General features: G+C 58.6%; 1 protein-coding gene across 2 annotated transcripts; it reads left to right on the forward strand.

The window, feature by feature from the left end:
• Positions 1 to 520: 520 nt before the first annotated feature.
• Positions 521 to 19,032, forward strand: ZSWIM4 (zinc finger SWIM-type containing 4). 2 transcript variants are annotated; one of them, XM_032313080.1, is made up of 15 exons: positions 590 to 673; positions 2,140 to 2,205; positions 2,650 to 2,851; positions 4,325 to 4,681; positions 5,253 to 5,401; positions 5,498 to 5,648; positions 7,038 to 7,205; positions 7,972 to 8,331; positions 9,645 to 9,782; positions 10,134 to 10,388; positions 10,909 to 11,044; positions 13,362 to 13,516; positions 14,726 to 14,889; positions 16,543 to 16,624; positions 17,011 to 17,870. In XM_032313080.1, the coding sequence occupies exons 3-15, from the start codon at positions 2,737 to 2,739 to the stop codon at positions 17,868 to 17,870; spliced, it is 3,090 nt and encodes a 1,029-aa protein (XP_032168971.1). In that variant the 5' UTR covers positions 590 to 673; positions 2,140 to 2,205; positions 2,650 to 2,736. The 2 variants fall into 2 exon arrangements, with proteins under 2 accessions (XP_032168962.1, XP_032168971.1); XM_032313071.1 differs by lacking the exon at positions 2,140 to 2,205 and having other exon boundaries at positions 521 to 673; positions 17,011 to 19,032.
• The last annotated feature ends 4,836 nt before the right edge of the window (positions 19,033 to 23,868 follow it).

The following is a 23,868-nucleotide window of genomic DNA, read 5'->3' on the forward strand; positions in this document are numbered from 1 at the left end:
GAGGGGGGCGGGAGAGGAATGTTGTGAATGAACCGAGGGTCCGCCCCGAAACTCCGCATAAGGCCGGGGCCGCGGGGGGTCCTCCCACTATGATTGGCCGCCGGCGCCCCATGATTGACAGCACAGCCCTATGAGCGTTCTGATTGGGCTTCCTCGAAAGGACAAGCAGCACATCTAACAAATGATCAGCGAGAACTTGAGGACGAGTCTGGCGGTGCAGCCAATAGCGGAGGAGAGCCACGGAGGCCGAGGGGGGGGCCAATGGGGACGGGCGGCGGGGGCGGGACGACGGCGGAGCATAAAGCGGCGACTGAGGCAGCTTCATTGTTGTGAAGAGTCTTAAAGGGGCCGCATCACCCGGCCGGCCCGGCGCTGGGCGGGGGTGGGTGCGGCTGGGGTCCCGGGGCGGCCGAGCGCCGAAGACGAACTGGAAGGCGGGTAGAGGGCGCGGGAGCCGGCGACGCAAAGCGGGCATCGGACTGACCCCCCCAACAGGCCCCGCCCCGGCCCCGGCCCGTCGATGGACCCCCCCGCGGCCAAACGGAGCCGGGGCTGCCCCGCGGGACCCGAGGAACGCGATGCCGGGACCGGGGCCGTGCGCGGCCGGGGCCGGCCCGAGGCGCTGCTGGACCTCAGTGCCAAGCGAGTAGCCGAGACCTGGGCCTTCGAGCAGGTGACGAGGGGTGGGGGGAGGGACGCACCCCCAACCCCTTCTCCGACTAGCCTTCTCCTCCCCTGCCCAACCCCCAGCCTCCGGACCTGCCCGCATACGAGACACTCCCAGGGATCCCCTCCAGGATCCTTAAGTCCGCCCCGAAACACCCTCTCATCCTCCCATTTCACTCCTTCAAGCCCTGTGACCCACCCCCATTCCTCCTGCCATCGCAGCCCTCCAGCCCACAGGACACAGGGATGTCCTCAGCACCCTAGATCCTAGCTCAGGACACTTCCTTCTCCTCCTGCCCCGGGGTCCTCGCACAACCCTGGGTACCCTCTTTTCCCACCTCAACCTCAGCTCTCAGTTAGGACACCCCATTCAGTCTTCACTCCTCTTTCCAACTCCTACGAGCCACCCTGACTTGGAGGACACCCCCCATCTCATCCCCTGCAGACTCCAGATCTCTGCCCCACACCTCCAGTGAAGAACTCCCCCATTTCTACAGACCCCAGCCCCAAGATACTCTTTTCTGTCCCCGATCTGTGCTCCAGAACCCTTGTCCCCTGGGGAACCCCCCTCCTCCTCCAGATCCTTCCCTGGAGTCCTGCTTCCCTCCCTCAGTACTTTTGGGACCACCTCCCGCCTGGGGCTGCCCAGCCCCTCCAGTGTCAGGGTACCCTCCCACATTCCCCTATTTCCCCAGTGTTCACCCTCCCTCTGTCCCCCAGCCATTCTAGTCCTTCCATAGTTCAACAGCAAGGGCAAGGCCTGGGTCATAGTACCTGTATAGGTGCACCTAGACCTCTGTTAGTTTCTGGGGGTTCTACCACGATGCCCCAGGGCTGGGGCGGTTAGAGTCCTCTTTTCCAGCCTCAGAATGAGCCTCTGAAGAGTGGAGATGTGGCCGGGGTCTGAGCAAGCCCTCTGCAGTCCCATAGGCTCTGTTCTGTATCTGGCTTTGGGGGGTGTTCTTTGCTCCCTAGCCTGTCCAGAGTTAGGAAGTCTGCTGGGATTGATGAGTCTGAGCCAAGTGTGGATGGGGCAGGCTCTGATTCATGGCCTGGAAAATCCCTCCTTAGTCATCTGCCAACTGTCCCTGAGACCTGAGCTAGTCACTGGTCCTCCCACTTCCCCCAGAAACCCAGGACTGGGAGCTCTGGGAGGTCGCTGCCCCTTTATCGTGCATGAGATACCCAGCATAATCCTGAAACCATCTCTGGTGGTTCCCATGTGCCTGCCCTGACCAGGCCTGGTGCTAGGAAAGCTCTTGCCCCTCAGAAGCTCCTGGAATCCTCTGCAGCCCTTTGGAGTTGTTGTTTTCCCTCCCACTTTGAGGAAATTGGAGCACAGAGAGGTTGAGAAACTTGCCTAAGGTCACTCAGCCAGGGAGTAGCAAGCCCAGATTGGAACATTGGTTCAACCAGCTTGATTTGCTGCCCCAAGCCCACAGGGGTGGTGAGGACACCCCTCCCTTCCTGCAGGCCCTTGGAAGCTGAGAACGGAGCCTATCTTGGGACTCGGAGCTCGCCAGCTGCAAGACCGAGCAGGTGCATTCACCCCACTTCTGAGCCTCCGAATGTCCAGGCTGCAAAATGGGATGAGAACTAGTATTACTGAGATGTTGCCATGAAAATTATGGGGAATCACATACACAAAGCATTTAGCATAGTGTAGGCTGAGAATATGGAGGCCTGATCACGGTTGTCTCCCTTTCTCCTGCCCCTTCAAAGCCTGGGAGGGGAGACTACATTACATCAGGACCTGGGATCTGACATGGGGTGGGGGGAAGTAGCAGAAAGTTCTAGAACACTAAGTACAGGCCAGGTGTTATTGCAAGCTTGATACTCAGGAGGTGGGTGCTATTAACATTCCCACCTCGCACTTGAGAAAACAAGCTCAGAGAGGCCAAGTGACTTGCCCAGAGTCACACTGCTCGTAAGTGGCAAAGCCAGGATTCAAGCTGGGTTTCTAACCCACCGCCCTTCCCGCAGGTGGAGGAGCGGTTCTCCAGGGTGCCAGAGCCGGTCCAGAAGCGCATTGTGTTCTGGTCATTCCCACGCAGCGAACGGGAGATCTGTATGTACTCGTCCCTGGGCTACCAGCCCCCGGAGGGCGAGCACGACGCCCGCGTGCCCTTCACCCGCGGGCTGCACCTGCTGCAGAGTGGGGCCGTAGACCGCGTGCTGCAAGTGGGTGAGTGCTCGCCCCCACCCCCCTGCCAGGGAGGCCAGGGCGTCCAGCACAGGCAGGGAGGGAAAGAGAGGGAGAGGGGCCTGGGCCGAGGCAAGGGGACATTCCAGACCACTGGCTTTGATGCCCAGAGAGGGTTTTACAAGATATTCTGAGCTTAGGGTCAAAGATCTGCCTAGACCCCAGGTAGGGGGCTTAGACGGGGCTGGGGGGAAGGATGGAGGGCGGAGGGGAGGTCCCCGAATTTAGGCAGCAGGGACCAGCTAAGGAGGGAGGACTGAGGCTACGTCCAGATCCTATGTGGAGGACCTCTGTGCGGGTTGGATCCGGATTCTGAGCTAAAGACAAAGGTGGTCCTCAGACAGCTTGACTGGTGGGCGGGAGAAGAGGTGGGGACACAGGGAGGAGGGCTGGTCTGGGGCAATGCCCAGGAGCTATTTGCATACCACAAGTGAGACCAGGTTTCAGACCTCAGGCAGAGGGACCCAGTGATGCTGTGGGGCCGAGGTTTCAAGCCTGAGGTGAGAAGTAGTCTAGACCTCAGGCAGAAGGACTAGACTACTAGAAATTGGGATCAGACGTTTAGGGATGGTCCTACATCTAAGGCAATGAGGCTTAGGTGGGAGCCTTGAGTAGAAGTTTAAGATCAGCTGTGAGGGGTGGTCTTAGACCTTAGGCAGTGGAGTCCAGTGAGGGAGGGTAGGGGCCAGAAGTTTGGAACTAGAGGTGAAAGAAGATTCCAGACCTCAGGGAGTAGGGCTCAGAAGGGGGCAAGTAGAGGTTGAGCCCGAAAGCGAGTAAGCCCAGGAACACTTCACCTCCTAGCTGGAGGCAGGGGCTTGGCTAAGGTGACCCTCCCTGAACCCTGTCAGCCTGGGGCCCCCCTTGCCTGGACATGGCCCAGCCCGCCACAGGCTTGGCCATTTTCAGCCGGTATGAGGAAGCCGCCGTCTCTCTGCGTGACGCAGCCAGGGCCAGCTGGGGCCTGAGCTGCCCAACCAGTTGGATAAGCCTGGCATCTGGGCTCCCCAGGGGCCAGGGTGGGGCAGGTGGGGTAGCCTGGCCCCCTCGGCTGTCACATCAGCCCCTCACCCCCAATTGTCACAGGCCTTGGGCATCTTCCCAGGAAGTTACAGGGCTCCTGGAGCCCAGGCTGTATCCACAGTAACCCAAGGGCTGAGAAAACCACCTTCAGCATCATCACTATAATGTTCTTCAGAATTAGAACAGGAGCAAGCATTTATTTAAGACTTACTGTATGCCTACAGGGTTCTAAGCACTTACCAAATATTAGCTCACTGAATCCTCTTTAAAACACATGAAGAGGAGGTCACTACCCGTTCCCACTGGATAGAGAGGTTAAGTGGCTTGCGCTAGTTACTCCATGGGACTGGCACCTGGGTCTGGCTATGTGCCGTGGTCGAGCACCGCTATCTGGGGGTGACCCAGCGGCGGCTGGCCTGGCTTTGGTCTTAGGGTTCCATCTGAGCGGAAACATCCGGGAGCTGGGGGGCCCTGGAGAGCCCGAGCGCCTCTACCACGTCTCCATCAGCTTTGACCGCTGCAAGATCACGTCGGTGAGCTGCGGCTGTGACAACCGAGACCTCTTCTACTGTGCACACGTGGTGGCTCTGTCTCTGTACCGCATTCGACATGCGCGCCAGGTGGAGCTGCGGCTGCCCATCTCTGAGACACTGTCCCAGATGAACAGAGACCAGCTGCAGAAGTTCGTGCAGTACCTCATCAGCGCCCACCACACCGAGGTGCTGCCCACCGCCCAGCGCCTGGCTGACGAGATCCTCCTGCTGGGCTCTGAGATCAACTTGGTGCATGGTAAGGGCACCTGGGGGCCCAAGGGGGGCAGCTTCCGTCTTGGAATCCTCAGGTCCCCTGGATCCTTGAGCTGGGCTAGGGAGAGCCCACGGCCTGAAGTCAAGGTCACACACGTACTAAGTGGCAGATCCTGGATCTGACCTGGCCCCGGGAACGGGGAGCTTCAGCCTCAAGGTGGGGGTGCCCCAAGAGCACAGGAGCCGCCTGAGTGTGGGTGGGTGGAGGGCAGGAAGGGTGTGTGTGGATGTTGGTGGGGGTCGGGTGGGGGATGGACCTGGAGGTGCTGTGAGCTCTGGGGAGGGTTTGGAGAGAAGAGGGGCTGTGGGAAGATGGAGGGTGGGGGGATGGATAATAGGATATGGGGTGACCTGCTGGTGTGAAAAAGCGGATGGGGTGAGCGGATAGCCGGTGAAGTAGGATGGTAGGTGAACGCGGAGCTGCCGGGACTGACAGCCCCCTCGGGGTCAGGTGGGAGGGGCTTTGACTGGGATCGGGGTGGACCGATGGGGGTGGGCAGAGGGTGTAGAGGGAGATTGGAAACCCCAGCCTCACTGTCCCGCCCTCCCCGCAGGTGCCCCAGACCCCACCGCGGGTGCAGGTATCGAGGATGCCAACTGCTGGCACCTGGACGAGGAGCAGATCCAGGAGCAGGTGAAGCAGCTGCTGTCCAACGGCGGCTACTACGGCGCCAGCCAGCAGCTGCGCTCCATGTTCTGCAAGGTGCCGCGGGCGGGTGGGCGGGCAGGGGACCGAAGGTTCTGGCCCCTGCGCCCCGCCCCCTCCTCACCGCTGGTCCCTGCCCTCATCCTGGCACAGGTGCGAGAGATGCTGCGGATGCGGGACTCCAACGGGGCGCGCATGCTGATCCTCATGACAGAGCAGTTCCTGCAGGACCCGCGCCTGGCCCTGTGGCGGCAGCAGGGCGCGGGCATGACCGACAAATGCCGGCAGCTGTGGGACGAGCTGGGTAAGGCCCGGGGTGCACAGCAGGGCTTCGGCGCCCCAGCGGGCTCTGGCTGCCAGGTCAGGCTCACCCCGCCATTAGCGTGGGGCCCCTGAATCCCTTCCGTGTTCACTAGCACCTGTGATGCGGGAGGCACCGTGCGGGTGCAGGTGTGGGGCTGGGCGGGAAACAAGGGGCTGAACCCCTGCACTCCTAAAGCTGACACCTGTTGGGGAGACAGACAAAGAAATACTATAGACGCATTAGTCCTTTTCCTCTTTTTTTTATTTTTTAAGATTTCATTTAGGGGCTCCTGGGTGGCTCAGCTGGTTGAGCATCTGCCTTCAGCTTGGGTCATGATCCTGGGGTCCTGGGACTGGGATCATGCCCCACATTGGGCTCTCTGCTTAGTGGGGAGCCTGCTTCTCCCTTTGCCTGCCTCTCCCCCTGCTCATGCTCTCCCTCTCTCTCTCTCTCAAATAAATATTAAAACTATAATAAAAAAGATTTTATTTGAGAAAGAGATAGCGAGAGGCACAAGCTGTGGGGAGAGGGAGAAGCAGGCTCCCCACTGAGCAGGAAGCCCAACATGGGGCTTGATCCCAGGACCCCAGGGATCATGACCTGAGCCTAACGCAGACCTTTAGCTGACTGAGCCACCCAGGCGCCTGGCATTAGTCCTTTTCTGTAAGGGCCGGCAGCCAGTCACTTTGGCTTTGTAGGCCATTGGTCTCTGTCACGGCTTCTCAATCCTGCCCATTGCCATGGAAAAGCAGCCTCAGACACGCCACCAGATGGGCACGGCAGCACCCCATACAGTTTTACTTACAGACACTATTGATGGGAAGTTCATATAATTTTCACAAGTCACAAAATATTCCTCTGATGTATTTCCCCCCACCATTTAGAAATGGAAGAGTAGGGGCGCCTGGGTGGCTCAGTGGGTTAAGGCCTCTGCCTTCGGCTCGGGTCATGATCCCAGGGTCCTGGGATCGAGCCCCGAGTCGGGCTTTCTGCTCAGCGGGGAGCCTGCTTCCTCCTTTCTCTCTGCCTGCCTCTCAGCCTACTTGTGATCTCTGCCTGTCAGGTGGATGAATAAAATCTTTAAAAAAAAAAAAAAAAAGAAATGGAAGAGTAAATCTTAGCTTGCAGGCCATTCAAAACCTGGTGGCAACAGCAAGCGGAGTCTGATGGACTGGGTTCAAATCCTGACTTCCCACTTCACAGCTGTGTGACGTTGAGCAACTGCTTCTACCTCTCTGTGCTATAATGGGAAGAGATTATCAGTTGCAATCTCAGAGGCTCAAGATGAGGGCTAAGCAGAGACCAGTGCCCAGCACACAGTAGGCTACTGTTGGCATGAATGTCTAGCCTCCCTCATGCCCACGTTTACCGGCTGCCCTCTGTCCCTAGGGGCCCTGTGGGTGTGTGTTGTCCTGAGCCCCCACTGCAAACCAGAGGAACGGGTGAGCTGGCTCCAGCTGCTTGGCAAGTGGGACAAGCTGGACGTGTGCCCGCTGGAAGAGGGCAACTACTCCTTCGACGGGCCCAGCCTGCAGCCCAGCGTGGCCCTCAGCCCAGGTAGGAGAGGGGACCCCAGCCCTTGTCTGTCCTCCCCACCAGGACGGAGTGAGGGCCCAGGCAGGGGCGGCGGGCAGTCGGAGGCACATGAAGTGAAATGCTTAAGACGCCGGTGGTTCTGCGCTGGTCTCCCGACTTGGCCTCCTCCTGGCCAGGGAGGTCGGGGGCAGGGGTGACTGAGCGAAAAGGAAGAAGATACCGAGAAGAGAGAGGCAGAGATGGAGGGAGGGGGGAGAGGAGTCAGAGATGGGGTGGGGGGAGGAAAAGAGGAATGGAGTGTGGGGAGGGGCAGGGTGCGCAGACATGGACAGTTGGTCAACCTCCATAGTCCACTGGCATGAAGGGATTTAATAGTCTCCCCGGCACACGCACGCATACACACACACACATATAACACACACACGTTCAAAGCGCTGTTTAAAGGATTTGGGGAGGATCGCTTGGGTGGCTCAGTCGGTTAGGCATGTGCCTTCGACTTGGGTCATGATTCCGGGATCCTGAGATGGTGCCCCGTGTCAGACTCCCTGCTCGGGGAGGAACCTGCTTCTCCCTCTCCCTCTGTCTGCCGCTCCCCAGCTTGTGCTCTCCCTCCCTCTCTCTGTCAAAGAGGTGAATGAAATCTAAATAATTAATTAATTAATTAAAAAATAAAGGATTTGGGGAGATGACACACCCCCATCACTGTGCCCAGAATCTAGTACCAAGCTGGCCTCAGCCCGAATGCCAGGGCCCCCCTTACCAGGCCATGTGGGTGCCCCTCCTGCAGGTCCGGAGGAGGAGGAGGAAGAGGAGGAGGTGATGGCCGCAGGTTCCCGCCACACCGTCTTTGGCCGCGCCCTCCAGGCCGGGTCACTCCACTGGAGTGACACCCACCTGCAAAGGATCCTGGCCAGTGACTCCTATGGCCCCAGCCTCACAGGCACCATGGGCAGTGAAAAGCCAACCTTTGACCCCCAGGGCCGCCCACTATGGCTGGGCGAGCCCTTCCCCACGGCCTGTGCCCGAGTGGACACCCTGCGTGCCCACGGATACCCCCGCCAGGCCCTGCGGCTGGCAGGTGCCATCATCAACACGCTCCGGCTGCAGCGGCGGCATCAACTTGAGAGCTATAAGCAGCAGAAAAAAGGTGGGTGCCACAACCTCCCTATTCCCCCAGGGCCATAGACACAGACGCTGACTGCTGGGAGCCATGCACCCCTAATGTCTGTGGGTTCTGCTCCAGGTCCCACCCCCTGGGAAAGCCAGGCCACCTGGAGGAATCTTGAGCAAAAAGAATTTAATACAGGAGATTGAGGGCTCATAAAAGTACCGCAAGGGCTGCGGGATTGAAAGTCGGGGGTGCCATTGCTCAAGAACCTGAACTTCAAAAGCACATGGATTGCAGCAAACTGCTGACCGTGAGCTCAGCAGCCTGCAGCCCCCGCTGGGGGCCGTTCCCAAGAGAGCACTCAGCACCTGCTGGCAAAGCCTCCTGTCTCTGCCCTGTGGACAGCTGCACACCTGCTCATGGGGGCTACAGGAGAATCAGGGCTTCTTCCTGTCCTTGCCTCCGCCTCACTCAAAGGAGCCTGGGACTTGTAGTTTCTAAGCTTCCCGCTTCTGTGCTATGGAGCCTGTGCCAGTTACACGTATTTCAGGAACGGGGTCCCAGTGTGGCCAGATCTTCCAATTTTTCAGGACAGGCCAGAAATCTGCATTATGTGATGTGCAATTTACTGATTTTTAAACATGGGAAACAAATTCAAATTTGCATTGGGGGAAAAAAAAAGCCATGTTGTATGGGCTAAAAAAAAAAAAAGAACATGTTTGTTGATGAGCTATGGGGAGGCAGGAGAGAGGCCACCAGTTTTGTTGTCTGGGTAATAGGTCTGTTATCAGGAAATTGAACCCCAGGTGTCATGGAACTCTGGGGGAACTGTGACCCCAGAAGAGTCCTGCCTAGGGGCACAGGGAAAGCTTCACAGAGCAGGTGAGAGCTATGCTGAGATCTTACAGATGTATAGGAGTTTCCCAGGAGAAGGGAGGGAGGAACAGTGTTCTAGGTAGAAGGAACAGCAGGGGCAGGAGCCCAGAGGCAGGAGAGAGCTAGGCTCATGGGAGGAGATTGAAGAATGGGGCTTTCAGAGGGGGCAGGTGGCCACATGGGGGCCTGAAGCCAGCTAGGCTCAAGAGAGGTGGGAACTAGGAGAAAGACGGTGGGTGTTTTTGAAAGCACCCAGTTTCACCCATGTGTCCCTGCTAGGCTGGGGTCTGGCTGTGGGACAGGAGGCCAAGGCTGTGGAGGTGAGGGCTGCTACAGAGCTCACGGGCAGACAGGATGGCTCATGGTTGGCCAGGTAGTGGGCGGGCACTGGGAGGCTGGGCTGGGGGTTCAAGGAGAGAAGACCCCCCACCTAGACTTGTGGAGGGTTGGCATTGAGCCCCTCATACTGCCTGCAGAGCTGCTGCAGAAAGGTAACACATGCATCACCAACACGGAAGGATGGGTGGGCCACCCACTGGACCCCATCGGCTGCCTCTGCAGGGCACTTCTGGAAGCCTGCCGCCTGGAGGAGGAGACACTTGCCCTTTACCCAGGTACCCACACTGGGGCCCCTGGGAAGAAATGGGACATTTCCCCTTCCCCCTCCCCAGCCCAGTACCCCAAGAAAGTGGGGCCACACTCTTATCCTTAGTCAGGTCTCTACACTTGGCCACATGCCCTGGTGAGTGCCAGGAGCCAACAGACTTCGCTTCTCCTGAAAGCGAGGCCACCGCAGACCCACCTATCTGCTGGTAGAAGGTGTCTGGTCAGTGCTGGGATCTGCTGGGTTCCCCCACATAAGCCCAACCCCCCCCCCCCGGTCTCCATGTTTGAGTTGAAGAGCCCCTGGGGTCCCCAGAAGGGGGGCACCCCCCTCCAGCAACCCTGGTACCCATTTCCCACAGACTCTGGCCCCGAGAAGCGGAAGGCGGCCTACCAGCATGTGCCAGTGCCCGGGAGCCCCGGGGAGTCTTACTTGGCGTTGGCCCTTGAAGTGGCACTGCTGGGCCTGGGGCAGCAGCGGGCCCTGCCGGAGGGACTGTACGCCCAAGACAAGGTGGTGCGCAGCGAGGAGCAGCTGCTGGCCCTGCTGGAGGAGGTGGAACTGGACGAGCGGCTGGTGCAGGTGCTGCGCAAGCAGGCGGGGCTGCTGCTGGAAGGTGAGGCCCCGCCCCCAGACGGGGAGGGGAGGGGCCCTGTCCCCAGTTCTCCGGTGGCTCCGTGGCTGCTGGATCAGGAGGCCCGGTCTTCTGGCCCTTACATTTCGCTGCTACCTTAGCGGTACCTAAAAGGTGACACCAGCCCTTAGCTCAGCTCCCTGGAAAGTGCTGGCCTGGGGAGGAGCCCCCCCTCCCCCCGCCACTGGCCACTGGCGTCAAGGGGCCCGGTCCTTGTGAGGCCCCACCCCTGGAGCAGGTGTAGCCCCACCTCCACCTTCCGGCCCCGCCTTGTTTCTGCGTCCTGCCCCCCCACCCCGGGGTTCCCGGGTCTCCTCTTCAGATTTTGCCCCTCTCTTCTGTCTCAGTCCTGCACTCCGTCCCACACCCCGCCAACCGCTAGCCCCAGCGGATCTCTCCCGAGCAAGTCCCTCCCCTCCTCAGAGCCTGGGAGGTGAGGAGACCAGGGGATGGGGTGGACATGAGCCCTTGCCTGGGGTCTGAGCTCAGGATGCCCCTGCAGGGGGTCCCTTCAGCGGCTTCGGAGAGGTGCTGTTCCGGGAGAGCGTGCCCATGCACACCTGTGCCCGCTACCTGTTCACGGCGCTGCTGCCCCACGACCCCGACCTGGCCTACCGCCTCGCGCTGAGGGCCATGAGGTGAGAATGGGCTGCTGGGGACTCGGCCCAGGAGACTGGGCAGGATTGGAGGGTCGCCCTCAGAGCCCCCATCCTCCTGCCCGAAACTCACAAGCTCGTTAATTCCGTCTCCCTCAGGTTGGTGTCCCCCTTTGCCCTGTGCTTTTTTTTTTTTTTTTTTTTTTTTTTTTTGTATTAAGTATACATGTGTATTTTTATTTCAAATTTGAGAGGGATCCACAGGGAACTCAGAATTCTTCTCCAAACATTGTCCCCACTTACCGAATCTCTCTGGAGACAAGCCATGTCACCACTTTCTTCTTATCTATCCCACAAGAATCAAGATTTCTGCAAACCCATAATCTGGAAATTGAAGGCTGGTCTTCCTTTTACATCCATCCCCTGTCTGTTCCTTGCTCCTTATTTTCAGTGAACTTGGCATCTTAAAGGTTTGGTAAGGGCTGCTGTAAGGAGGTATCATAAAAGAATTGATTTAGAGTAGATAGACAGTTGACATATTTCCCAAAAAGTGTTGCTGGGAATAACCTTATCATTTCTCATGTGTACCAACTGACCACAGAAACAGAATTTTTAAAGGCCCTCTGGGTAGTACACTATGCCCAGCAAATAAGGTGAATTCTGTCCCCGTCTTTGAGCCCATCATCTAGAGATGCTTATTAAGTATCAATTTAGCATGGATCTTTCCAGAATATTTGGAAAAAATAATCTGTGAAGAGCTGTGGTTTCTAAGCCAGGAAATAGCACGTGACAGCCCCTGGGCCAGATGTGGCCTGCCACCTGTTAAACTCATGAGATCAGAATGTTTTTCACATTTTTAAGTGTTTGAAAATAAAAAGAATATTCTGTGACAGGTGGAAAGTAATATGAAACTCAGGTTTCAGTGTCGAGCAATAAAGTTTTATTGGCACACAGCCATGCTCATTCATTTAGGTATTGTCTGGGGCTACTTTTATGTGGCAATGGCAGAGTCAAATGGTTGTGACAGGGACCAAATGGCTCCCCATAGTGCCAAAAATATTGACTGTCTGAACCTGTGCAAAAACGAAAAAAAAAAAAAATGTTGCTGATCCCTGGTCCAAATCCATGACTCACATTACCTCATGTAATCTTTTTTTCCCCCCTAAGATTTTATTTATCTGTTTATTTGAGTGAGAGAAACCGAGAGAGAGAGAGCATGAGCAGGGCAGAGGCAAAGGGAGAAGCAGACTCCCCACCAGCAGGGAACCCAACTCAGGATTCAATCCCAGGACCCTGGGATCATGACCTGAGCTGAAGGCAGATGCTTAATTGACTGAGCCACCCAGGTGCCCCTGAAGAACTTTCTAAATACAAAATACATGCATAGAGATGCAATATACCCCTAGTGGGCATGTAGTCATTCCAAAAACATTTGCTGTCCATCCACCTGCTGTGTACTGGACATTGTTCAGGCTGCTGGAGATGCAGCAGTGAAGGGAATCATCAGAAATGCCTGCCCTCATGGAGCAGACGTTTCAGTGAGGGAGATAGAATAATACGTTATTTTAAATAAATATTAATTAATAGGTAAACTATGTTGTGTGTCAGGTGGTGACGTACAGCAAAAAAGGCCTGGGAGAAGTTGGGAGTGGGAGTTTCACATGTAGGGATCTCAAGGAAGAACCCACTGAAAAATACTTGAGTAAAGACTTGAGGGAATTAAAAGGCGCCGCGGTAGCTCAGTTTGCTAAGTGTCTGCCTTCAGCTCAGGTCAGGATCCCAGGGTCCTGGGATAGAGTCTCGAATCAGGCCCCTTGCTTGGCAGGAAGTCTGCTTCTCCCTCTGTTGGCCACTCCCCCTGCTTGTGCACACACATACACCCCCACCTACCCTGACCTAAATAAATAAAATCTAAAAAAAAAAGAGAGAGAGAGAGACTTGAAGGAGGTGAGGGAGAAGCGCAAGGATGTCTGGGAAGAGTGTTCCTGACAGAGGGAACAGCATAGGCAAAGGTCCTGAGGTAGGACTGTGCTTGGTTGTATTTGAGCGGTATTGAGGGGAACAGTGACTGGAGCAGAGTGAGAAAGGGAAGGCGGGTGACCGAAGGATTACCAGAGGGCTGCATCGGGACACGGTCTCACATTTTTGTCAGCCCTTGGTGCACGACCAGAGCATTGTTTATTTAATCAACCCCAAGTGATGCGCACCAACAGGACTCCAGTGAACATCTGGCACCCACATCCTCCATCATCCCGCGTGCCTGTGGCTTTGCTGGCCCAAGCAGGGAGGCTCCAGTAGAGGGAGGACGCCCTAGCCTCCTTTTACCGTGGGCTTGCTTCTCCCCCTCTGCCCCCACCAGGCTGCCTGTGCTGGAGACCGCGTTTCCCGCCGGAGAACCGCACCCCAGCCCGCTGGACTCCATCATGAGCAACCGCTTCCCCCGCTGGTTCATCCTCGGTCACCTGGAAACGCGCCAGTGCGAGCTGGCCTCTGCCATGCTGACAGCCGCCAAGGGTGAGGGCGGAGGCTGCCCCCGTCCCCCTGCCATGCTCCTCGGCCTCCTCTTTCCTCCTTTCCCTCATCGCTTCCCTCGACTTTTTATCCTTTCATCAAATTCTCAGTTTTCCTTGAGCACTTTCTAGATGTCTAGACCAGGCACTATCCCAGGTGCTGAGGCGTGAACAATCCTGTTCCAGCACCTTCGGTGTTCCATTGGGGGTGGGGGACAGACAGACCTTACGCAAGGTCAGACACTTCGTGAGGTCACACAGTGAGCAAGAACAGAACCAGGGCTGCAATGGGTGGGGAAAGCAGGCCAGTGCTTAAGCCGAGAGGGCAGAGAGCTCTTGCCTGCATCTGGTGTCCTCGTCACCTTGAGCCGCCATGACAGCACTGCAGACCAGGTGGCTTCAGCAACAACTCCGAAGGCTAGGAGTCCAAGGTCAGGGTGGCGCATCGTGGCTTCCCAGGGAGGACTCTGTTCCTGGCTTGCACACGGGCCACCCTCCTGCCTGTGTCTTCACAAGGCAGAGAAAGAGAGCACTCCCGATTTCTTCTTCTTTCCAGGAGGACACTCACGCCTTTATGCTGGGGATGAGGGCTTCCCCAGGAACCTGGGGAGGGCTGTGTCCAGGCTGAGGGGTCATTCCAGGCAGAGGGAACAGCCAGTTCAAAGGCCCTGAGGCTGGACCGTGCCTAGTATGTTTTGAGGAACAGAGGAAGCCCGAGGGGCTGAAGCAAAGTGACCAAACTGTAGCTTCTGGGCCAGCGATAATAGCAATAAAAGCTCACAGTTGTACAGCTCTTGTCCCGTAAAAGCCTTTCAGGTACGGGCTCACCGTGGCCCTGGGAGGCTGGTACCATTGCATTAGTATAACCCATTTTACAGATGGGGCGGCCGAGGCACAGAAAAGTCAAGTGACTTGCTGGGCGTCACAGAGCTAGTGAATGGCGAGGCGGGGATTGAACCCTGGTGTTCTGGGTCCAGAATCACTGCCCTTGACCATTATGGGTCCCTAGCTGGCTTGCTCCCGCTGGGAGGTGGGGAGAGGAGAGAAGAGGGGTAGTGCCGAGAGTGGTCTGGATCTTCCCAGAGCCATTGCCAGCTGCCTCTGCCTCCTCACACGGGTACACCTGGGCGAACAGGTGGGCGAACAGGTTGGGCAGCAGCCGGGGCTGGTGTCCCGTGGGCCAACCCTGCCCTCTTCCCTCCCTGCACCCCAGGAGACCCCAAGTGGCTGCATGCCGTGCTGGGCTCCATCCAGCAGAACATCCACTCGCCAGCCCTGCTCTTCAAGCTGGCGCAGGACGCCTGCAAAACGGCCACCCCGGCCAGTGCGCCTCCCGACACCACGCTGCTGGGCATTGCGCTGGAACTGGGCCTGCAGGTGAGGGTCAGCGGGGGCCGTGCTGCCTGAGGACAGGCCTGAACAGGTCCCAGGAATGAGGGACAGGTCCCGCCAGTGGGGGACTCCCAGGGCAGAGTGGGAAGAGGAGTGGCCCCTCCTGGGGGCGTGGCTGAGGAGGAGGACGCCTGCCCGTGAGTGGGTGGGCCACAAGAAGAAGCTGGGCTAGGGTGCTGGCCATGGTGTGGGGCCTGGGACTGCTGTGCCCACTGTTAGGGACCATGGTGGGGCCTGGGCCTGTGGGGGACCAGCCTGGAAGGAAAGGTTGCTGCTGAGGGGTGGGGCCAGGGGAGGGTCCTGAAAGCCGATGAGGTCTGTGGTTGAAAGTCCTTGAGGCAGGACCTGCGAGCTGGGGCCATCCCCAGGGGCCGGGCAAGGGCTGTCCTGCTGGGGCAAGTCAGAGGCCAGCATGGGTGCTGCTTGTAGGTGAGGAGTCACCTGCAGGGTGTGGGACCCAGAGGGGCGGGGCCTCAGACTGTGGCCAACGTAAAGTAAGAATGGAGAACAGTTTGGGGCAGGCTTATGGGGTGGGGCGGGGGTGGGGATACTTTCCCAGGGAGAACTGGCCAGCAGCGGGCCTGCAGAAGGCAGAATTAATCCCCAACAATCTCCTGTGGGGGACTGGAACTATTGGAGGGGGCATGGGGAGGGGACCCACTCCTTAGGAGTTTGCTGAAGGCAGAGTTCACCAGACAGGACCTGGAGGGAGGCAGACAAGGAGGTGCTTATTGGGGGTAGAAACCGAAGAAGGTAGGGGCCTGTAGGGCAAGTGCTTTGTTGGGGGCCGCAGAGGGGAATCTGCTGACATGAAGCAGGGAACTTTCCAGAGAGAAGGGACAGGTTGGACTGCTGTCTGGGGTAGGCGCCACAGGACCTGAGGGTCGCACCGGCAATGATAGCAGTAACAGTAACGGCTGGCAGGGGCTGAGCGCTTTCAAGCCACAGATATTGTGTAAGATCTTTTTTTTTTTTTTAAATACAACTTTATGGGGCGCCTGGGTGGCTCAGTGGGTTAAGCCACTGCCTTCGGTTCAGGTCATGATCTCAGGGTCCTGGGATCGAGCCCCGCATTGGGCTCTCTGCTCAGCAGGGAGCCTGCTTCCCTTCCTCTCTCTCTGCCTGCCTCTCTGCCTACTTGTGATCTCTCGCTGTCAAATAAATAAATAAAATCTTTTAAAAAATAAATAAATAAATACAACTTTATTATTTATTTATTTACTTTTAAAAGATGTGCTTATTAGAGAAAGCGAGCACGAGCGGGAGGGGCAGAGGGAGAAGGAGAGGGAGAAATAGATGCCCCGCTGAGCAGGGAGCCCAACGCGGGGCTCGATTCCAAGGCTCTGAGACCATTACCTGAGTTGAAGGCCACCGCTCAACCAACTGAGCCACCCAGGCGCCCCTGTGCAAAATCTTTACCTGAAAATTTGCACTGAATTCTCAGAAGAGCGCCCTGCCCAAGGTAGAGGTTTTAAATGCCCATTTTACAGAAGAGGAAACTGAAGGCCCCGGAGGTGAGGTCGCTTGCCCAGATCACGTGGCTCACCGCCGAGTCAGCCCCCTCAGGATCCCTGATCCCCTCCGTAGGCCTGCTCGAGGTTTGGGTGATCCGCTTCTCTCTCCCCTCCTGTGCCACAGGTGATGCGGATGACCTTGAACACCATGACCTGGAGACGCCGGGAGATGGTGCGGTGGCTGGTCAGCTGTGCCACAGAGATCGGTGAGTTCCCAAGCAAACCTGCCACCTGCGTCCCTGTGGAGGGGGAAGCAGAGCCTTTTCCCTGGCCCCAGCCCCAACTCAGGGCTGTGCTGCTGGGCAGGCGGGCTGGGGATGGAACTAAACAAAGGCCTGGGAGCTGGCCAAGCTGAAGCAGCTTGGAGAAGGGACAGGAGCCTGGAAGCATAGCCCCACTAGTGCTCTTCCTGCCCAGTCTGGCTGCCCCCTGCTTCCTTCGGAAGGGCAGTTTCTGTCAAGCTCGGGAGCAGAACCAGAGGGATCGTGTCTTTAGCTCTGGCTGGTGGGGATGGCGGCGGGAGGGCAAACCCGTGCGCATGGGGGAGCGGTCCCTGTCCTTCCTGACCAGCTTCGCCCTCTTGATCCCCCAGGCCCACAAGCCCTGATGAATATCATGCAGAACTGGTATTCCTTATTCACACCGGTGGAGGCTGCCACCATCGTGGCGGTGACGGGCACCACGCACGCCACGCTGTCGCGGCTGCAGCTGGACGCACCCCGGAGGGAGGAGCTCTGGGCCTGTGCGCGCACCCTGGCCCTGCAGTGCGCCATGAAGGACCCGCAGAACTGCGCCCTGCCCGCGCTCACGCTGTGCGAGAAGAACCACGCGGCCTTTGAGGCCGCGTACCAGATAGTGCTGGACGCCGCGGCTGGCGGCCTGGGCCACGCCCACCTCTTCACGGTGGCCCGCTACATGGAGCACCGCGGCCTGCCGCTGCGGGCCTACAAGCTGGCCACGCTGGCCCTGGCGCAGCTCAGCATCGCCTTCAACCAGGACAGCCACCCGGCCGTCAATGATGTGCTCTGGGCCTGCTCACTTAGCCACTCTCTGGGCCGGCACGAGCTCTCCGCCATCGTCCCCCTCATCATCCGCAGCATCCACTGCGCCCCCATGCTCTCCGACATCCTGCGCCGCTGGACCCTCTCGGCCCCCGGCCTGGGGCCGCTGGGGGCCCGCCGAGCCGCCAAGCCGCTGGGTGCCGACCGGGCGCCGCTCTGCCAGCTCCTGGATGCCGCGGTGGCCGCCTACATCGCCACCAGCCACTCCCGCCTCACGCACATCAGCCCGCGGCACTACGGCGACTTCATCGAGTTCCTGGGCCAGGCCCGTGAGACCTTCCTGCTGGCGCCTGATGGGCACCTGCAGTTTGCCCAATTCTTGGAGAACCTCAAACAGACTTACAAGGGCAAGAAGAAGCTCATGCTCTTGGTGCGGGAGCGCTTTGGCTGAGGGGCAGTGGGCAGCGCTGGGGACCCCCTCGGCCCCTGCTTCTGTGGCACTGGCTCTCCATCAGGGGCCTCAGCACTGGAGGCCCATGTGGCATTTCAGTATTAAGTCAGGGAAGGAGCCTGGCTGGAGCTAGGTGGTCTTGCCTGCCATCCCCTCAGGCCTTGCTGGAGGGAGGACATGGCCCCGGGGGTGGGGGGGGCAGGGGGAGGTGACGTCCTGCCACATGCGTGCCTAGGAGTCTTCAAGTGAGTGTTCGAGACGCAAGGATCAGAAGCCATACCACCACCCAGAGGCCTGGAAGGGGGTGTGTGCTTGGGCATCTGGTTTGACCCCACCTTGGGCACCCCAAAAGCAATAGGCAAGCTCTCCCTCCCCAGACTTTCAGGTCTGGCTTGGACTGGGGATGGGGTTGGGGGCTGCAAGGCAGGACTTTCCAGAAACTGGCTCTTAAAGTCAATGTAGCAGACCCCACACTCCACTCTGGGTGCCCAGGAGACTTGTGTTAGGGTGTCTAAATCTCCTTTTATACCCTCCCCTCACTGCCTCAGGGGCCCCATTTCGCAGCCCTGTGCCCTGGCCAGGCTGCCCAGCTGGGACCGATGGCTCATCCCCACTGAAGGATTTAAAGAGGCCTCGGGCCTCAGCCACATACCTCACCCCCTGCCCCGTCCAGCCAGGACTCCCATTCCCGAGGATGCCAGGGTCCCAGGTTGGGCTCGAGGGGTCACTACTGTCCCTCTCCCTACCTGCTAGTCACTGGACATACAACTCAGGAACTGAGCCAGGCTCACGCTGTCCTCCAAACCTGGTGTTGGAGGGAGACAAGCCCAGGAGAGCCAGGGACCCCCACCCCCTGATCTGGAAAGGAGAGAGGTTGGCGTCTTGGCATTTTCTGGCTCTGGCTCTGCCTTTCTCCTCCTCCATGTCCCCGCTTCACCCCTTCATCTTCTCCCTTTCCATATTTCCCTCTATTTCGCCTTTCTGTTTGTGGCTCTGAATCTCTGCTGCTGTCTCTCTGGGGTCTCCCTTGCCCCACCTTGGCCCAGGGAGGAGGAGGGAGAGTGACCCACCCCAGTCACCCCCTCTGTCTTCTCCTCTTGTAATTAAGGACAAAATCATGTCATTTTGTAACTTTTTTCTATTTATTGAACCGTATATTGTATTTCCTTTTTCTTTTCTTTTCTTTTTTTTTTTTTTTTTTTTTTTTTTTTAATACTGAACACTGCTTTTGAGACGGAGGGGTGTCCCCTCCCCCGACCCCAGGCCAGGGCTCCCTGATCCCTCCACAGGAAATCTCCAGCCTTGCTTGCTCAGGGCACAACTTCAAGTTAGGGGTGGAAGGAGGGCAGACTGCTGGTTTCACCCAGGGGCTGGAATGTAGATACTATCAGGGCGAACTCCCAAGAGGAGTGCTTTATACTGGTCACCTGTGACAACGCCTGTCCCAACGGCCCTATGAGTCGGGAGGAATATCCTTCCATTTTACAGACGAGAAAACGGGGATTCCAAAGTTTAAGGAAAGGATACCCATTTTAGGAAGAGGCATAGCTTGATTAGGTACTATGACGGCTGCCACTGACCCTGGCCACCTCAGGCTTCACGGCCCTTGCAGTGCTGGGAATGACCACTAGAGGGTGCCCTGGCTCCAGACACCGCTCCTGGGGTTACTTATCTCCCAAGCTGCTGAGCACGGGGGCCGTGTCAGGTGCTGGGTGCACCTGGGTGGGGAAGACACACACCCTCCTCCTCCCACCCACATCCCCAACACACAAAGATGGGAATCCTGGGCATGGTGGGCGGGCTCCGGCGTTGCCGCGGTAGGAGGGTGGGCGTGGTCAGTGAGGGGCGCGGTCCGGGTGCGGCCCTGGATTCCTACGCTGCGGAGGCTTTCCAGTTCCCACCTAGAGGGAGCGGTGTGGACTGGAAGACTGCAAAGAAGGCTCTTGGTTGCCTTCCTTCCCTGGCTCCCTGAGAAGCAGGACCTCCTTTCCGATCTGCCTGTCTTTGTAGAGTGACAGATGGGTGAACAAAGTGTGTCTGGGTCACTGTCAGGGCCGGGGCAGGCGAGGACAAGCTTCCCGGAGGGGCGGGGCACAGAGCGGTGCTAGGCGGCTGACCGCTAGAGGGCGACAAGGCCGCGCGTGCAGTCGTGGGCGGGGTATCGACAATGCTGGGCACAGCGATTGGCTCGTGGCGACGCCCTCCGCCAAAGAGGGCCAATTGGAGAGGTACTCCTCTCCCGCCCCTCCCCGCTGTTCCCGCAGGTATGTGCTCGCGGACTCCAGCTGGCCCGCGTGCTTCTTTGCGCCGCCTGGAGGCCTGCTCGGGTAGAGGCGGCAGCCCCGGAGTGCTCGGCATTTCTTTCGGGCAGATGCTGTCCTCGGACTTGGCTCCCTCTCTAACTGTGCCCCTCAGCTCTCAAAGTTATCCGAAAATATCCCTCTTGGGCCTGGGGATTTCTTCGTGACACATGCACGTCTCAAGCCCAGGTCCCCTGCCGGCATTCCCAGATACCAGCACCCCAGATTTTCCTGAGTTGTCCCTTATGTCTCAGCCACCCCCAAATATCACTAGCTCAAGATCCTCCGGTCCCAGTTATCTTCGAATGCCCAGTGTTTCCCTCAGAGTCACCGCTGGCTGCCACCAAAGATTGTGTTCAATCCCCCCTCCACTGGGGCCAGGCACATTCAGGTCAATGCTTGGGGCATTCCTCATAATGACCCCATCTAGGTCCTTCCCAGAACAGTGCTGCCTATCATCACAACAGCTCTGAAAGCCAGGGTTTCCCTCAGGGTCACCCCCTAATCCCAGGACACCCCTCAAGGTCACCTTTCCAGCCTTCTCTGCCCATGTGACTACATTGTGGCCTTCCTCGGAACAGCTGGGACAGGAATGGAAATCTGGGAGGTCAGGAGCTCAGGGTGCAGGGGGCCACCAACCCTCCCCACCCAAAAAGCCAAAACTGCAGGGATGGAAGGAAGGAGTAAGCCCCAAACACAAACTATCAGACCTTCAGGAATGAGGCAGGGGGCAGCTTTTATTTAGCTGGACAACAGGAACCACACACAACACAGACCCTGCCCCTACCCTGGGTGGGACACGAACCCCAGGCCAGGCCTGACACCTTAGGGGGCTTCTCTCTGGTTCCCCAGTCTCACTCCAATAAGAGCCCCATCCCATCTGATTCTGGACAGTCTCCTCCACTCTTAGACACCCTGGCACCACCAGAGGACTGAAAAGTCCCAGTTATGTCCTTTCTGGGTTCACAGGCACCTTGCTCCCCTCCCCTCCCCTCCCCTCCCCTCGTGCCAGGAGGGTGTCACGGCTCCTCCCTCCGAGTTTGGAAGCTGCAGGGTTCTGTGAGAAGGGGCCAGGCACACTCAGGTCAGGCCAGCCTGGTTCCGGAAGCTGGAGTTGGCATTTAACGGTCTGGGGGCCCAAGGCAGCTTCCTCTTGAGTAACAACTGGCTGCCAGGAAGGTACAGGCCTGGCCCATGCCCCACCAGGCTTGGGAGAGAAAGGCTCCAGGCTGGGAGTGTTGTTGGGGGGGGGGGGAGTACAGACACAACTTTTCCTTTATTCGTGGAAGGGCCAACCTCCCCAGGAGTGCAGGCCAGCTGTAGGTATGATTATGCAGGGGGGAGGCCCTCCCCAAGTATAGAGATAGGGGAGGGGGCCAACAGACAGCTGGGTCCACCTAGCCCATTCCAGGCTACCTCCCTCCCCAAGTCCCTCCCCCAGACATAGGTCTGGGTCTCCCCCACCCTCCCACAGGCATCAGTCCACCCGAGGAAGGCAGGCGCCACAGACTCCAAGGGGGCTTGACTCCTGTTCCTGCTGAACTGAGCCAGTCTGCACAAATCAACTGTGTTTCAGCTCAGTAGGCACGGGAGGCAGAGCCCAGGGAGGCCCGGACAGCCAGCGGGACAGGCAGGCGCAGAGGCAGAGCCAGAGGAGGCGGGGTCCCGGGGGGCGGAACTTAGCCACTGTGAACACGACTTGCTGTGGACTCTGCTCACAAGCAGCTAAGCCCTGCTCCCCAGGCCAGACATGGACAGCAGGAGCCTCTCTGCCACCCAGCCCCAGTCCTGTCCTCAGCGGTGGCGGTGGCGGCAGCGGCGGCGGTGGTGGCAGCGGCGGCGGTGACAGCCCCAGAGGCAGGGCTCAGGGTCGGTTGGAAATCCCTGGCAATGTGATTTGAGACAGGCAGCAAATCCCATCCCCAGGAACCCCAGCCGGCCGTGGCACAGGGGTGGGGGGGCACCGGGTGGAGCCAGCGACTGACACCTGGGGGAGAGAGAGAGAGCAAAGGAGGTAATGAGATTTGAAGACGGCTGTCCTCCAGGGCCCCACCTGCTGCTGCCCACTGAGGGAAGCCCTTCTCCCCGCACGCAGCAGCAGCCGAAGGGAAAGCTGTACCACGAGGCCGGGCACCCCCGCCGCAGCCATGCCCACAGTCCCAGAGGGAGAAAGTCCCAAAGGGATCCTGGAGGATCCCAAGGAGGCTGCAGGGACTCCCAGAGCCAGGTCCCCCCCCCCTTTTCCCGTCCCCCCACCACCACCAGCAAGCCCTGGGCGGGCTAAATGGGGCCATGAAGAGAGGAAGTCGAGGGGGTGGCAGGCAAGCGGGTGAGGAAGTGATCTCACCCCAGCTGGCGCCACTTCCTAGAAGCCTGAAGGGCAGGAGGAAACCACCAGGGCCTGCCCCCCCGCCCCGTGGCCCCGTCTCCTCAGTGGCCAGGCCTCAGCCCACACCCCACCAGAGCGGATGCTGGCGGTGGGTGTCCAGCTCTCGCCTTGGGCACACACATCCCCAAGCGCACCAGACCCAGGCTCAAAGTGCAAGTACCCACTTAGCACTTTCCCAAACGCCTTCCAGGCCTCAGTTTCCCCATCTGTAAAACAAAGCCAAAGGCCCCAATTGCACAGCACAGGGAGGTTTCACCAAGAGTGTGTATGTCATTCAGCAAGTGCCCAGCACCAGGACCACCTTCCAGAAATTTCAGGAATCAGTGCAAAATGAAATCATGGGGCTCCTTCTTCACAAGTTAAGAATGTCAAGACGCTGACAGCAGATCATTAATCCAAGCCTCGGGTCGTTCTGAGCAGGTGAGACCCTCTGAGCTGCACAGTCACAAGCCTGTGAAGCCGCCTTATGTTCAGTAAATGGAGATCTCCTTAATGGCAAGAGCCCTGTGGCTAGGACATCCCCAACTCTGGAGCCAGTCTGGGCAGATCTGAACCTCAGCTCTGTAGCTCTGTAGCTCTGTAGCTAGATGACCCCTAGAAATTCACTCTCTGGGCCTCCCCTTCCCTGTCCGCAAAGCAGGGATGATGTCGTGGTAAGGATCTCAGAAGTGACACGTGTAGCTAGGATGGGGCTGTGCTGTCATCATCAGGCAGAAACAGAAAAGACGGTGGAAATGAGGACTCCGGATACGGGTGGGACTCTGGTGCCCAGAGGTGGGCACCAGGCGCGCGCCGCTGGGAGACAGGTGGACAGAGATGTCCCTCTCTGTTCCCGGCCCCATCCCTTACACGCACACACAGACCCCAGCCACCTGCTTTCCTAGCAGGCCCCTGCCCAACCCTGTCCCCTCAGGGTCTGGGGGCACCAACCGGGAACAGACAAGGCCCTGCAGGGCGGCCGGCCTCCCTGGGCCGCCTCCGGAAGTGAGACAGCACATTCATGTCCCAGGGACGAGAACGGGAAGGGCGGCCATTTGGCCAGGCCCGTTTCCTGTGGGGTTTCCCCTGCACGGAGCCCCGGGCCGGGGCCAAGGCCACTCCCCATTCCCAAAGGCACAAAAGGCCTGGGTCTCTCATGGATGGGGCACGGCCACGCAGGTGCCCAGGACCCCCATTACCCATGTGTGCCTCTTGGGCTCACGGGAGACAGTGTCCCAGTAAGGCCAAGCTCTTGGCAGCTAGAGGCATGGGGAGAAGATGGGCCCCTGGGCCGGCCGAGGGAGCAAAGCAGGCCCCAGGCCACACGGAC

Source organism: Mustela erminea, chromosome 1 (genome assembly GCF_009829155.1).
Source record: "Mustela erminea isolate mMusErm1 chromosome 1, mMusErm1.Pri, whole genome shotgun sequence".
Classification (NCBI taxonomy): Eukaryota; Metazoa; Chordata; class Mammalia; order Carnivora; family Mustelidae; genus Mustela; species Mustela erminea.

What these genes read in the sequence shown, in the direction of transcription:
- ZSWIM4 (XM_032313071.1), top strand. Translation starts at nt 521, where the DNA reads ATGGACCCCCCCGCGGCCAAACGGAGCCGGGGCTGCCCCGCGGGACCC. An exon ending in CGCTGGAACTGGGCCTGCAG is followed by an intron (nt 14,890 to 16,542) that starts GTGAGGGTCAGC and finishes CCTGTGCCACAG; the next exon opens with GTGATGCGGATGACCTTGAA. An exon ending in CAGCTGTGCCACAGAGATCG is followed by an intron (nt 16,625 to 17,010) that starts GTGAGTTCCCAA and finishes TTGATCCCCCAG; the next exon opens with GCCCACAAGCCCTGATGAAT.